At 41.1% G+C, this 13,953-nt stretch overlaps 1 protein-coding gene across 1 annotated transcript in view; it reads left to right on the top strand.

Annotated features, from left to right (window-relative positions):
* Positions 1-11,822, top strand: part of STOM (stomatin) — a 32,160-nt gene extending 20,338 nt beyond the window's left edge. Inside the window, exons 3-7 of the mRNA XM_019510845.1 lie at positions 751-823; positions 2,020-2,102; positions 6,275-6,478; positions 6,998-7,132; positions 9,768-11,822. Of these exons, the coding sequence (XP_019366390.1) occupies positions 751-823; positions 2,020-2,102; positions 6,275-6,478; positions 6,998-7,132; positions 9,768-9,962 (690 nt within the window). The 3' untranslated portion in view covers positions 9,963-11,822. The remainder of the gene's footprint in view (positions 1-750; positions 824-2,019; positions 2,103-6,274; positions 6,479-6,997; positions 7,133-9,767) is intronic.
* Positions 11,823-13,953: the final 2,131 nt, after the last annotated feature.

Here is a 13,953-nt window from a genome sequence, read left to right as displayed (position 1 = left end):
AAATACCTACCTCTTTCTTCCAGAGGACTCTGATACTGGCCTTGGTGCATGTGGATGGATCCTCGTGATTGTTTCGTTTTTCTTCACTGTTCTTACCTTTCCGATATCTGTCTGGATGTGCATAAAGGTAAAGCTGTTCATTGGTAGACTCAAGTTAGCCATTAAACAATGCAGGATGTGTCCTGTTAGTTAGTGACATTGTTCAATTGATTTCCCCAAACCACAGATGATCATGACCGCCCATCATTCTTTGATCACAACCACATAGTATATGACATTTTATTGCATTGCATTTTGAATGTATTTTAATTAGAAGAGATGGAGAGAAAATTATAAAGCTGTATTTAAAAAAAAGGAAATTAGGGCTTTTCTAGGACTAATTATATCACATCTAGTCTGTCTACCCTTTTCAGGGCAGGAGTGTTCTTTATACTCTTTTTCTTTTCTTTCTTTGTTTTATCCAAGTGGTCTGATTGCCACATCAGTTCTTGCAAAATCATTCCATTCTCCCCAGACATTTATTTCTTCCTTTAGAATATTTTCTTGACAAATAACCCTCTTTTAATATTTATTTCTTGTAACTGCTGTACTGAAAAAATGAAAGCATGCATGTTACACCCTGTAAGACTAGAGACTGTTCAGTATTATTCATAATAAATTTCCACAAGGTTTGACATGTCATCAGGACTGCTGTAGATCTTCATTCCTGATGGAGACCTCTTAAACTGAATGTCTATTTACTCATTACAGATCATAAAGGAGTATGAGCGAGCCATCATTTTTAGACTTGGGCGCATCTTAAAAGGGGGAGCCAAAGGACCAGGTCAGTCCAGTGTAGCATGCTAAATATTTGTGCATATGGAGTCTGATTCAGTTATACAGTTGTCAGGGGAAAGGACTGTATTCACTGTGTCAGCTTGGTGGTACAATATGGACGATGGTGCTGGTTGTTATTGCCCTCTCCCTGGGAAAGGTTGTTTGAGTTGGACATTTCTTCTAACCTAATTTTAGCAAAATCACTCGTAACCAAAAAGCCAAGTAGCAGCTTGCCTCAGTTACACTGAAAAATTATTCATTTATATATATTCCATGCCTTCCCCCATCACATAAGAACCTATTATTTTTATACCAGTTTTGGTTTCCTTTAGGATGCATTTTCTCTTGAGGTGCTCAGGGGGCTGTGGATACAATTGGCAATAAATACATAACATTTCAAATTTGTTATTTTGTCAGGGCAGTAAAGCAGGAGCTCTTGTGGCTTAGCTGAGTAAGGGACAAGTGGATTAAAGCTCCAGAAAATGGGTCTGTCACAAACAGTAGCTGGCAGCCTTAGCCTTCTCATTTTCTCCATACAAAGTGAGTCTCATCCAGTGCTCCTTAGCTGATATATAGGCTTGAAGGGTGAAAGTGAAACCAAACAGATAGGAAAAATGAGGCCTTTTTTTTTTTTAGAAACTTAAGGCTAAAGCTTTCACAAATATTTGAGTGACTTAAAAGCCTTATTGATTTTAAAAGGACAACTTGAGCATTTGTTTGGCCACTTGTAAAAGTTTTTCCTCTGTACTTTGGAAATTGTGCCAAGATTGTACAGGGTGGCAGTGTTACTTTCTGTCTGAGGTGACCAGTTGCAGCAGCATCTTTCTTTTCCGTTTTTATTAATATTTCCATCCCTGGCATATTGGCAGTAAATAATGATCCCCAGTTCTGTAGAATTCTTTAGTTCCCGACTACTAGATCTGGTCCCTACGGGCAGCACGTTGTCATGTAGTGTTTCTTTCTTCTCAAATCCAGCCCCAAGGGTAGTGAGCTTTTCAGAGTTTGTACCAAGTAATGCCTGATTCCCTTTTAAGAGCCACAAAGCAAAATTATGGAGCTAACAAACAAATGCTGCTGAAGTATGTGAAGTACATACACTGTCTAAAACGGATGGGTGGGGATGAGAGGATGTCAAAGAGCTGCTAAAATAAATGAGCATTGAAGGTCTGTTGTCTCAGTCTTTTGAATTGATTTTGTGTACAGGTCTGTTCTTTGTCCTGCCTTGCACAGACAGCTTTATCAAAGTGGATATGAGGACTATCTCGTTTGATATACCTCCCCAAGAGGTAAGTTTGCACTGTCCCATCTGGCATCTTGCCAAATGCAAACAGAATTCAACCCTCCATACTCCTTTTTTTTTTCTTCAAGGGCTTCTGAATCCCCTTGTTTGTTCCTGATTTGGCATGAATTATTTTGCAAGCAACTCCCTCCAGCTATTCTTATTTCAGTGAAAGCTTTTAATCTTGTCTGAACCAGCTCTGAATAATGTATCAGTGAAAACATGTATTGAATTCTGTGCAGTGTGATTTAACACACCCAGAGCTATGGATTGCTGCCTGTAATTTAAACCTATTCCCTTCCAACCCTCCTTCCCCTCACCCAGTATTGTATAGCTATATAGTGTTGGAGTAGATTTCTGGCTTCCTCTTTGTTCAGGTACAGTGTAGTATAAAGAAACTTAACCCTTTATTCATGACATTCAGTAAAACAGTCTCCCCTCAAACATTAATAAGTGATTTGTCAAGTACTGCATTGTGGTTTGAGCTGGCAGGCTTTGCTGTCAAGACTGCTGTGCTGTGCTTGCAGTTCTGCTGCTGTGTTGCTGTATGATCTTAAGGCAAATCGATCATCCCTCCTGCATTAAGGTATAGACATATGAACAATTTACTCGGAGTCAGCTGCTCTGCAGTAACTTCCCATGCTCATACCTGTGGCCCACAGGAAATGGAAGCTAAGCCGTGGTAACTTACCCTCTTTCTTTGAGGGCTGAGCTGCTGAAGTTTGGCTGTCATCTGCCATCAATTTAATAGCATATATATGGGGAGTCGGTGTGGAGCAGCTGATGCAAAGCCAAGCCCTCATTTCTCATTTGCTCTTCAGTAAATTCATCACCATCTGGGTAACTGAACTCAAATCGTTTCTTGGCATTGGTATTGTGAAGCTGCATTACCTGTAAACCTCCCTCAGATCTTTGAGGTAAAAGAAATGTAGGTGACTGACCAAGTCTGAAACAGAAGTCCAAGGAACAACTCTTGTTTAAGAAAACCCACTATTTCTGTAAAGAGAGAAACCCATGGATGAGGAAAATTCACTGGATATGTCGCTTCAGAATTAAGTATCTCCCAGAAGCCTTCTAAAAACACATTCTCAAACAGCTGCACCATGATGACTGTAACTGGGATTCTGCTTTGTCTGATGTGTTGTTGAATGCAACCTGCCTGGCATATTTGTTTTCTGTACCATTTGCCACCCAGTTTACTGCTCATCTTTATTGGGTGGATTTAGACAAATGGTAACTGTCAAAAAAGAGTCTAAAGGTTAATTGGTTAGAAACCTAATCACAGTTGGACTTAATGTGCTTGTAGCTGCTGATGCACCATTACAGAGGCCATCAGGTTTTTCAGTTTTCCTTTTCAATTAGATTACATTATGCTTGTGATTTTTATTGATGGGGGCAGCAATACATTTTCATTTACAAAACATGGCTCTTTATGCTGATGATAGCCTTTCTCTGATTTTTGTCTGACAATGTTACATCAGACTTGTAGCCAATAGAGTATGGGACCCAAAGGCAGTAAATGCTGGAGGTCATGCTTTCTCTTTTCCCAAATATTGTCAAGGCCACCCAGTTCTGCAATCCCTCTGACATGCTGTCTGCTTTCTCCAGATTTGCATAGTGCACAGTCTTTTAATTTTTTTCATTTTTTTTAAAGCAACTAATATTAGAAACAATATCATGACTGAATGTTTTACATTGTTCTTTCTAGGTAGGAGTCCTCTCTCCCCAAGACGCTGTTGGCTATATTTAACGTGCACTACAACTCCTCAAAAGGGGCTATGCTCTTGATCTCTCTGCTAGGTGGCATGTACATCTTTCTGTACCACATATAAATGTTAAAAAAAATAAACTGAATAGATCATTAATATCGAATTCCCCAAGTCTCTACAAATGACAATTTCCTACTGCACTCCAGAGATAAGCTTCTAGTCCCGTCAATACAATGCAGCGGATACTGGGCAGATCCATGCATCTCTTGTTCAATCAATGTCCGTAAGAAGAGCAATACATTGCCAGGGTCATGATAAGAAATAGCTGTTTTTAATAATCTGAGTGCAGTAAATAATGCTGGTCGCAAGCCAAATGAAATGTAGGCCTTCTGCCTGGCGCACTTATTTCCTAAATAGCCAGGTTGTATGGGTGCCTCCTCAGACTAGTTTTGGAGCATGCATTTCCCATTCCTGCAGTTCGTAAGGGGAGCCCCATTTGGTGCTTTTAAAGAAGGTTGCAGTCCTGTTGTTGCTGCAGTTTGCTCTGATTGCTCAGAGACATCATTCTTCTAAAAGGATCCACAAGACTCCCAGAAGGCTGTGGTTGATCTCTCTTTCATATATTATTATGTGTACGTGTGCTTCCCCTCCCCGTAGGGCTCCTTAGCAAGCTGCTTTTAAGCAACCCTGTTCCAGCTGCTCTTTACATCTCTGGAGACGCTTCTGAGTGAAGAGTTCTGTGTAACTTGGCAAAGAGTGGTATTTTCCACTCCCTTTTGAAGCTGTTAAGAAATGATAAAACACTTGGGCCCAGTTTTTGCCATAGGGCTGGTTAGGTTTTTTTATGAGTGTTTGTAGTTGTATTTATTTAATGCACACAATAGTAGAAAAAGTAAAAATCTTCCCCATCAGGTCAGTGAAGAGAGAGCACCATTGAGTAGCAGGCTGGGCTTGCCTAATAGTCATTTTTGTGATACTTTCTTTAACGAGTAGAATTAGTAGATGAGAATATCTTTCCCTCTAAAACTTAGGGAGTGGTGTTTTCACAACATGACTCAAAGACAGTTGCGTAAGTAGGGTGGGTTCATCAGGGCAGCTGCCCTGGACACCCAGCTGCATTGCTACGCCTCTGCCCACAGAGGTGCACTTAAAACATGGTATTAAACAAAATGCAACTAAGCTGTGGGCATAGTTAAACATCTGCCTCCTCAACATCCTGCAGCAGTAGGAAGCCATCCTAATTCAGAACAGCAGCACCCGCTGTTACACCGATCGGGGATTATCCGTGCTTCATGACACTAATTGATCACAAGCTGGGGATCAAGCAATAATTTCTCTCTTTGGTACGGCATGTAATGATGCAGAAGCAAGGCACCTAATGGGGCTTTCACTTCCCTCTCGAGTAGCTGACATGGGCCACTGCTGGGTCAGGTGCTTGACTAAATTGATTTCTATGACCATTTCTTTGTTTGAGATAATGACTCTCAGAGTTTTCCTCTCTGGTTCACCCAAATGCATGGCAACTCCTTTTTGTGCCACTCCTTTTAAAAAGCACAGTCAGAATATGCTTCTTTTTTTTTTAATTCAGCTAAGTAGGTCACCTGTTTTGTTCATGGTTTATAAATTGACACATGTGGTCAGGTTCATCTTAGATGATTTGTGGTCCTGAAAGCAGCATACAGTGTGTGTAAGAAAGATGTGCCCTGCACCAGCACTGTCATGGTTCCTGTATTATAGGACACAGGTGGCTAAACCTTCCAAGCCATCTAGCTGTGAGAGACAAACCTTTTGATATGGACATGCCCCAAAGTCAGTGACCTGCATAAACCACCCTGGCTCTAATAATAATTTGTTAAAATATCACTTTTTTTCAGTTCAAACTGCTTGGGAGCTTCAGTGTATCTACTCCTTTTATAAACCATGTCTCCGTGCATATTAATGTCAAAGAAGCCCTCTATCATTTATGATTTTTTTTTATCTCTGCTCTTTTTTTGTATTCCTACCCTGTGATCACAACCTTAGCAAGTTGGATAGTCATGCTCTGCAAACAAAAAGAAACCCTTCAGTGTGTTCTTAGTCCTTTTGATTTCTGAAAGTTTTGTCTGCTTCCTCTGCCAGGTTATCAGTGATGTACACTGCTGCACACATCTGTACAATCCAGGGTTCAAACTAAAACATACTTTCCTGTGACATGTGTCATGATCCCAAATTTCTCCTAATCCAAAGGACTTAAACTGAGATGATTCATTTGTGTCTTTACATATATACAATACATGCACACACAGAGCCCATATTTGAGATGGAAATAACCTACTTTTCTAAAACCATCCCATGACTATGGCAAAAACAGAATTGTGCTCTAGATGATATTGCAAGCATGTAGTCTAATTACAATTTGCTATTTTAATAATCTTTTTGTTGTGGTCCTTATTGTTCCATTTCATTGTTTGCCATCTTTTCTCCCTATTAGATCCTCACCAAGGACTCTGTGACCGTGAATGTAGATGGAGTGGTTTATTACAGAGTCCAGAATGCCACCCTTGCTGTAGCAAACATCACAAATGCTGACTCGGCCACCCGGCTCTTGGCACAAACCACCCTGAGGAATGTTCTGGGGACCAAGAACCTCTCTCAGATCCTTTCTGATCGTGAAGAAATTGCTCACAGCATGCAGGTATGTGCAACTTTTATAGCCCTGCTTATCTACTCAATCAAGTTAAGCAACAGGGATGGTACCTTGCAAACTAAACCTTTTCTTGGGTATAAATTGACAAGCCAAGCACATCCAGTTGAATTTGGAGTGTGGGGTTTTGTTTATAGCTTCTCCCAAGAGCTGCTGGAACAGTGTCCAAGTATACCAAGAATCATAAGCAAAGAAAAGGTCCAAAAGATGGGTTGTTTTGCTATCTCATACCTGTGCTATTATGGTTCATAGCGATGGCTTTTAGCGTTTGTGCCAGTTTCTAAGTTTGTTACTCTAGCACTATATTACAACCATGTTTCAGCAATGACAGAATTGCAACATAGGTATATTCTGCACCTTAGATGTAGGGAGATATCCATGGATTAATAGTATTTTACTTTAATTTGATGGGTAAATCTTTTTATTTAACTTGGCATTGGTGTTTTAAAATGATTTTCATAATTTAGCTAGGCAAGTGAAGGTCACACATTTGTCTTGTCTCTTTGACAGGCCACACTTGACGAGGCAACAGATGACTGGGGAATTAAAGTGGAACGTGTGGAAATCAAGGATGTGAAGCTGCCAGTCCAGCTGCAGAGAGCAATGGCTGCTGAAGCAGAAGCAGCCCGAGAAGCAAGAGCCAAGGTAATGATTTCTTCTTACTCCATTTTTATCTGTAACTTCTTTGGTGATTCCTCTGAGGACAAAGACCTTCACAAAGAGCATAGGGGAAAGCAGGATAAGATTTGTGGTAGAATTCTGTCTGGAAGCTTGCCCTCATCTGTCTCCCTGTCAAAGAGCATTTTCAAGCCCGACCCTTCTCCTGTCCCATGACAACTCCTAAAAAAATAAACAGGATGTAGTCTTGGTACAGTGCTAGCTGGCTGGAATGCAAGATGTAGGTCAGGGTTCCTGCCTCTTCTGTTAACTTGCTGAGACTTTAGACAAGTCCCTTGCGCTCCATTTCAATTTCTGTGTAATATTTCTAGGGGTTATGTGGCTTAATGCTTGTAAAGAAGTACTCTTAGCTCCTCTGCATTAATAGTATTCAGAATCCATTTGGTGGTGCTTTTTCCCATTCTTTCTAATGAACAGTAGGGCAGTCTAATGAAAAGATCCGCTGAGATTTTTGCTATGGGATTTTGGAAATTGGCTTCCCAAAACTTAGCAGAATGGCTTTCCTGCTTACTTAAGGAGACTTTTTGCTGTGAACCTTGCTCCCCCTGGCGGTTCACAAACCCAGCACTAGAAAGCTTTGCAGCAATGACTGAATTACTTCAAAAACAAAATTGCAGATTCTGTTGGAAGTGCCAGCCCAAGACCAAAATTGGAAAGGTCTTTTACTTTTAGAAACACATTAATGTTTTTTTTCTGACCTCTCTCTCATTGGAAATATTGAACTTTCATTGCAAAATGCAGAGCTCCTTCTTGACAACAGAAGGTTTAATTGTAGTTTTTTTAATGCCACAGAATTTAATTTTTGCCTGTTTTTGAATCGTGATATCTAAATTCATATTCATTATCATATGCTTACTGAAAAGTGAGTATACTTAGTGAAAAGGAGAAAAAGCTAATGAAACCTTTAGATTCCACTTGTAAAAACAGCTTGCTTGCTTATGTTTGTGCATGGAAATAAAAATGAGGAAACCAGGATTTCATTGGATGCACTTGGTGGCTGAATACTGAAGGTGAACTTTGCAGGACAGTTGGAGAAGGCCTTGGTTGTAAGCAATACCTCATACTTTCCAAAGATTAAAGCCTACATTTTTGTGAGTTAAATAATTTACCAACTTCATATTGATAACTTAAACTAATGGTTAAAATAGTGGCAACCCCCCTTGTGTGCACACCCACACCCATCCGCCAGTCTTAGCTCATCAAAAAGTTTTACCACTGTCAAGATTTTTGTACACATCATAGCAGAGCAGAGGGAGTTTTAAGGAGCGATGCGCAATAAAATAATGACTTAAGTTTGTGCATGTCTACAGGGAGTTCATCCCAAGGGTGAAGGGCAGCATGAGAGAAAGCACAAAGGCACTTGTTTGACAATGCAAAAAGTGAACAACAGTGCCAGCCTCTGTATGCCTATCAGAAGTGGGAGTTGACATCTCAATAGTGAGCAAGAGATGATAGGCCATGCAGGGGCCTGAACTTGAAGATGAATAACTTCTGTTTGATGCGACAGAAAAAAGAAGAGCCAATAGAGATGCAAAAAGAGGGGTGACATGATCAAAGCAACAGGCTAGGATGATGCTCTTTGCAGCTGTGTTCTGACTGGGGATGACTGGGCAAATAGCATGTGTCAAGGGCAGAGAGGGATGTTGCAGTAACTGTGGTGGTGATGATGATAGTGCCAGTGGAGTGTGTAGGGGAGAAACCAGGTAGAACTGGAGGAGAAAAGCTCCATCCTAGATCCCTCTGGCAAGCAGTGTGTAAACGGCTGTGTACAATGGACTTAAAAATGACAGGGAGATAGGGCAGTAGCTGAAGAGGCACTTGAGGACAAGGGTAAATATTAAGATGGGAGAGACCTATGCCTGTTTATATGGTGAAGGGAAGGAGCCAGAAGTGTGAGAGGTGGCCACTCGATGCAGAAAGGGAAAGGGCAGAAGGAAGCTCTGAGAAGTGAGTTGAAAACAGCTGAGGCTGCAGGTCCAGGTGCTTGGTGTCACCGCACCTGTCTTGGATCCTGTTCCAGTAGGATTTCTAGCAGGTGAGTGATTCAAACATGAGCTTTGGTGCTGAATTGTTTGCCAACCACTGCATTCACCCTGATAGGGTGGGACACACTTCATAGTGAATGTTCAGTGCATAGCATAGCTTTATCTTCAAAGTGAATCTTGGGTACCTCAAACTTGAAGGTACCCAAGTTTATTCCCTTCTCTCATTCTTCACAAGCTGCTTTGATTTTCTTTGCCAGTTGAAATCTTGTATAAGCTTGTTACACAGCCCATGGATTTAGCTTCTCCTGGCTTCTCTACTGCTGCCTTCCACTAATATCAGTAAGATGGGTCTGCAAGAGGGTGGTAGTGTGCAAGAGTCCCTTTGGCAGGGTACTGGTGGGGGGGCAGCAGGGTCCTGGCAGCTATTTCAGAAGGTACAAAACTCATAAGTTATAAACTAAAGCTCTCCATAGAGACTGTGTTCACATCTGCTACCTAAGGATGGTGCACAGTTTGGCACTTGGTCTTGTAACTTAAGGGACTGAAATAGCTCAGTGAGCCTCTGAGGAAGCAGCGTGCCAAACACCTGCTATTTCACCCATTTTGTTCCCCCCCAGGTAATTGCAGCTGAGGGTGAAATGAATGCCTCCAGGGCCCTGAAAGAAGCCTCCATGGTTATTAGCGAGTCCCCTGCTGCTCTTCAGCTTCGCTACCTGCAGACCCTGACTACCATTGCTGCAGAGAAGAACTCTACCATTGTCTTCCCGCTACCCATAGACATGCTGCAAAACCTCATGAGTACAAAACACTAAATTGTGCTGGAAGAAGGGATCTTCTGCAGCGGGGGTTGTCTGTCAAAACAAATTAGCTGTTACGGCTTCAGGTAATGTTAGCAGAATGGGGCTTTTAAGGCACCCTCTTTTTTGTGACCCTGAGCAGAGTATGCGATAGTGAAACATATTTAGTGTTCGTGAATGTGAGCAATCAAAATCCTCTCCAAGTCCTAGAAACAAACAGCGCTTTTAAAAACAAACATCTGTTTTAAACGTGAAATTATTTTATTCTCTTGGGTGACGATCTCTTGTCATCTACAGGTCCCCTTTCCCAAATGGTCTGGATGACCGCTTTGGGTGAGGAATTTCCTCTTGGAAGGGCTGTAAAGTAATCCCAGAGCTGGAGAGGGGTTTTCTCTCACCAGCCACACGCTGTATAGAGCATTGCTCCATTTCAGAAAGTGGCATTGGCCCTGTGTGAGGAAATGAAGCGTTTCAGCCACTTTCTGTTTGGATTGTAGCCATATGAACTGGAGCCACACATGTGCTCATTCACTTCTGCCTGTTTCCTGAAGTAATCAAACAGGGGAGCACAGGATACTGGTAGCTCTGAAAAATCAAACCAGTGTCATCTTAAAATCCAGTCTGAAAAATCAGACCAATGTCGTCTTAATATCCAGTCTCCCCTCTATGAGAGGCAGCAGTTAGTCCATGCTGCTGAAATGAAATTTTCACCCCTGCCTTAACAATGGGAGAGGCATAAACTCTGTAGTTATGGATCTAATAGGCTTGTAGGCACTGATATGCTCTCCAGTCATCATGGTTGTGTGCCTGCTTGTACAGATTAATGCCTTTTAAAAAAGTTTGAAATGTCTCCGAATCTGCCTTTATTTATATATTCTCTTTTTAAAAGTACTGCTTTCTAAAAAAATTAAATAAAATAGCAATTTTTTTGTTTGTAAATGGTAGCCTTTCATATTTTGATTTTTAAATACACTTGTTACACAGGATTTGAAGTTCTGTATCTGTCTTAAAGCTGACACCTGTTGCAAATATAGTATGGTTTTTAAATGGTCTTGTATTTCATTTTTTTAACAAAAGATCTGTATACTTTTCCAGTGTCTGCTAAATCAGGTTAATGATTTTATTTATATGTATTTGCTAAGAAGGAACATCTTACACTCCCAGTTATAAATTACATACCCTTGTGTAATGTGAAGATTTCATAATCTTTTATATTTGGTCTCATGTTAATCTTAGGGCAGTGTATAGTACCAAGTCAGTTGTTCTGTGTTCCTCTGATAACTGTAATAGCATAGTTGTCGCAATGATTGGCACATACCCATAAGATTAGTTTTAGGCCCCTTCTCATATGTCAGTTGTTTCCTTGTTTTCTGAGCTTCACTGAAACGCTTGCAGTTCAGGTCCCCTCTGCTCAACTCCTCGCCTGCTGCAAGACTATCGGTTTCATTTCCTGATCTTTCGCTTCAGTGCTCCTTGCAGTCCTGCTAACTGAACACAACTGTCTGCCCTGACTGTAAACACATTGCTACATAAGTGAGAGCAAATAGAAAATAGAAAGTTCCCACATTTTACATACATAACATAGTTCGAGAAACATGTTCTGTGAATCCTCTGATGTTCATTTGCATAATCTGTTAAACCACTGTTACATCTGTAAAAAAGAATTACAGATTGCGCTGAGATTATGTTGAGCCAGATTCAGCACCGGAAAAAACTCCATTGGTGGCAAGAATCCAACTCCACTGAACTTGGCTTCTAGTCATTAAGCACTGGGAGCTAGCATAAAAATAAAGGCAAAGTTGATGGTGATAAATGGATCATGGAAGTGCCCTTGTACTCATGCTGCCTATAATAAAGTTTGTAACTTATCTAATTGCCTCTGTGCAATGAGTCATTTTGTATTTGCATCCATTCTATTGAGTAATGGCACGATAGTACTTTTTGCCACAAGATCCTGCCGTTCTTGACCATATCTTACTGGCTTTCACACTGAGTGACCGCAGGCATTAAGAAATATTCAGACAGCCTTCCATTCTACACTATGGTGGGGAGAAAACAATCTCATCCCTTTAAAAAGTTGAGGGGGGGGACTTGGCTGGGATTGTTTAGGTAGGGATGATCCTGCCATGAGCAGTGGCCCGGACTAGATGACTCACAAGGTCCCTTCCAGCCCTAGTTTTTCCTACGATCCTGCCAGGATTAAGATTAATCTGTAACCGTTTCATCTGGCTGCATTTTCCTGCAGTAAGTGTAATACAAATACAATACTGAAACTTACCTTCTGGTTTCATCCCACTTTCACAAGAATCAAGTTGTCCCCCTGCAACACATGTACCATCTCCTAAATGTACCTACGTACCCCTTGTCTTTCACACTTATTCGAGTCAGGGGGTTTTCCTATTCTACGTAACAGGATACCATCCTTTCATGAATGATAAGTGGTATTTCAGTTTGGCATGAGCAGAGTTTGCATCGCAGTCATCCAACTTTTGGTGTTATGTAGCTGACTGACTTACACCAGCACCTGGTGCTATGTTCATTCTGTTGAAATGCGTGTAGCACAAGTGACATCAGTTCTGCAGCTTGATATGGACTGTCTGGGAGTACAGGTGTGATGCTCTCGATCTTTTTTCTACTACCAGTGTACTCACCCATTTATCAGGCTATCTGTTGCAAAAGTTGCCCTACTCACCCTTTGTCTTGAATACAAACAATGCTTCTAGGGACCTAGGCAGATGAGGTTCTTTGGGTAAATGTGATGCCTATGGATCTACCCATTCACCACCTCTCAGGGAGTGAGAGCATAAGTGATCTACTCGGGCATCAGTTTCATTACCAATGACTGGTCCAGGTGAATGCCTAGCATAAAAACCAAAAGAATTAGAAACTGAGCTTTCTTCAGGCCTTATTTTCTGAGTTGCTGTTAACTCTTGAGCCAAATGAGGTGAACCACAGAAAATAACTAGGAAAGTCCCAGAAATTGCTACCAGATGAAATGGATTTTGGTTTAGTGTCTGCTTCTTACAAGCAACTTCTTTAAATGAAGGCCAGTTCCACCCTAAAAATGCTAGGCACAAAGCTTTAATAAGTTCTATCTTGAAGTCATCTGTTCCTGTACAAGCAGAGAATGAGGGGCTTACGATTGTCTCCCTCTCCACATAAACCACTTCCTGTAAAAGATAAATGTCTCGAGGTTGTCTTAGTCTTCTTAGAAATAGCAGATTTGTATAGGGACAAGCAGGTTTTTGGTGTCTTACAGTAAGCAGAAGACCCGTGAGAGAGAGGGTAGGGAGGAATAAAGGACTAGTAAATCTGAACACAATTGTACTTCATTATACTGTTCTCTTTAAAGGTTAAGCATGACATACTTTTCTTCAAAACTAAAATATGAAGGTGTTTTATACTCTCATTGTGTAAAGAAAAATCCATTCAGCTATTCTTCAGGAGCTGAAAGGGGAAGTTTCTAGTCTGATGCAATTTGAGCCTGGGTCAAACTCCTGCCCTTGCACAACATCTTGCCTGGAAAAGCTGGCAGACCCTCCACTTAGCGTTTTGTTAAAATGCATTGCATTTACAGACTCAAGAACGACAACAAGAAGAGGATCTATGGTAACACATCACCAATCTCCGTATATTTGGCCTAATGACCTTGCTTTTTCTTTCACCAGGTATCTCCCCACTAGCTTACATTTCAAGGAACCATCATCTGTTTTTTAATAAAAGCCTTGTGCTGCATGCTGAAACCATCAGTGTCCACTTGGGGAGGAAAAAAAGATGCTTTTGCAGGAGACTCACGTTAAAAGCAGTTAAGAAGTAAAATAAAAAAAAATAAGTTTTTATTCCCTCCGGGGGAGTAGGAGCGCACCATATTTTATGGCATGAAACCAGCTGCTGCTCTGAGCTGTTCTGTGGAAGAAGCCATGTGTTACAGTATGTTGTATCCACAGGTGTATTTACATGGCATCCCTCTATTTGCATATTCCAGCCCTAGGCCTAGGGACTCAGG

Source organism: Gavialis gangeticus, unplaced genomic scaffold, assembly GCF_001723915.1.
Source record: "Gavialis gangeticus isolate Ggan-Ray unplaced genomic scaffold, GavGan_comp1, whole genome shotgun sequence".
Taxonomy (NCBI): domain Eukaryota; kingdom Metazoa; phylum Chordata; order Crocodylia; family Gavialidae; genus Gavialis; species Gavialis gangeticus.
This window is presented reverse-complemented; position numbering and strand designations above follow the sequence as displayed.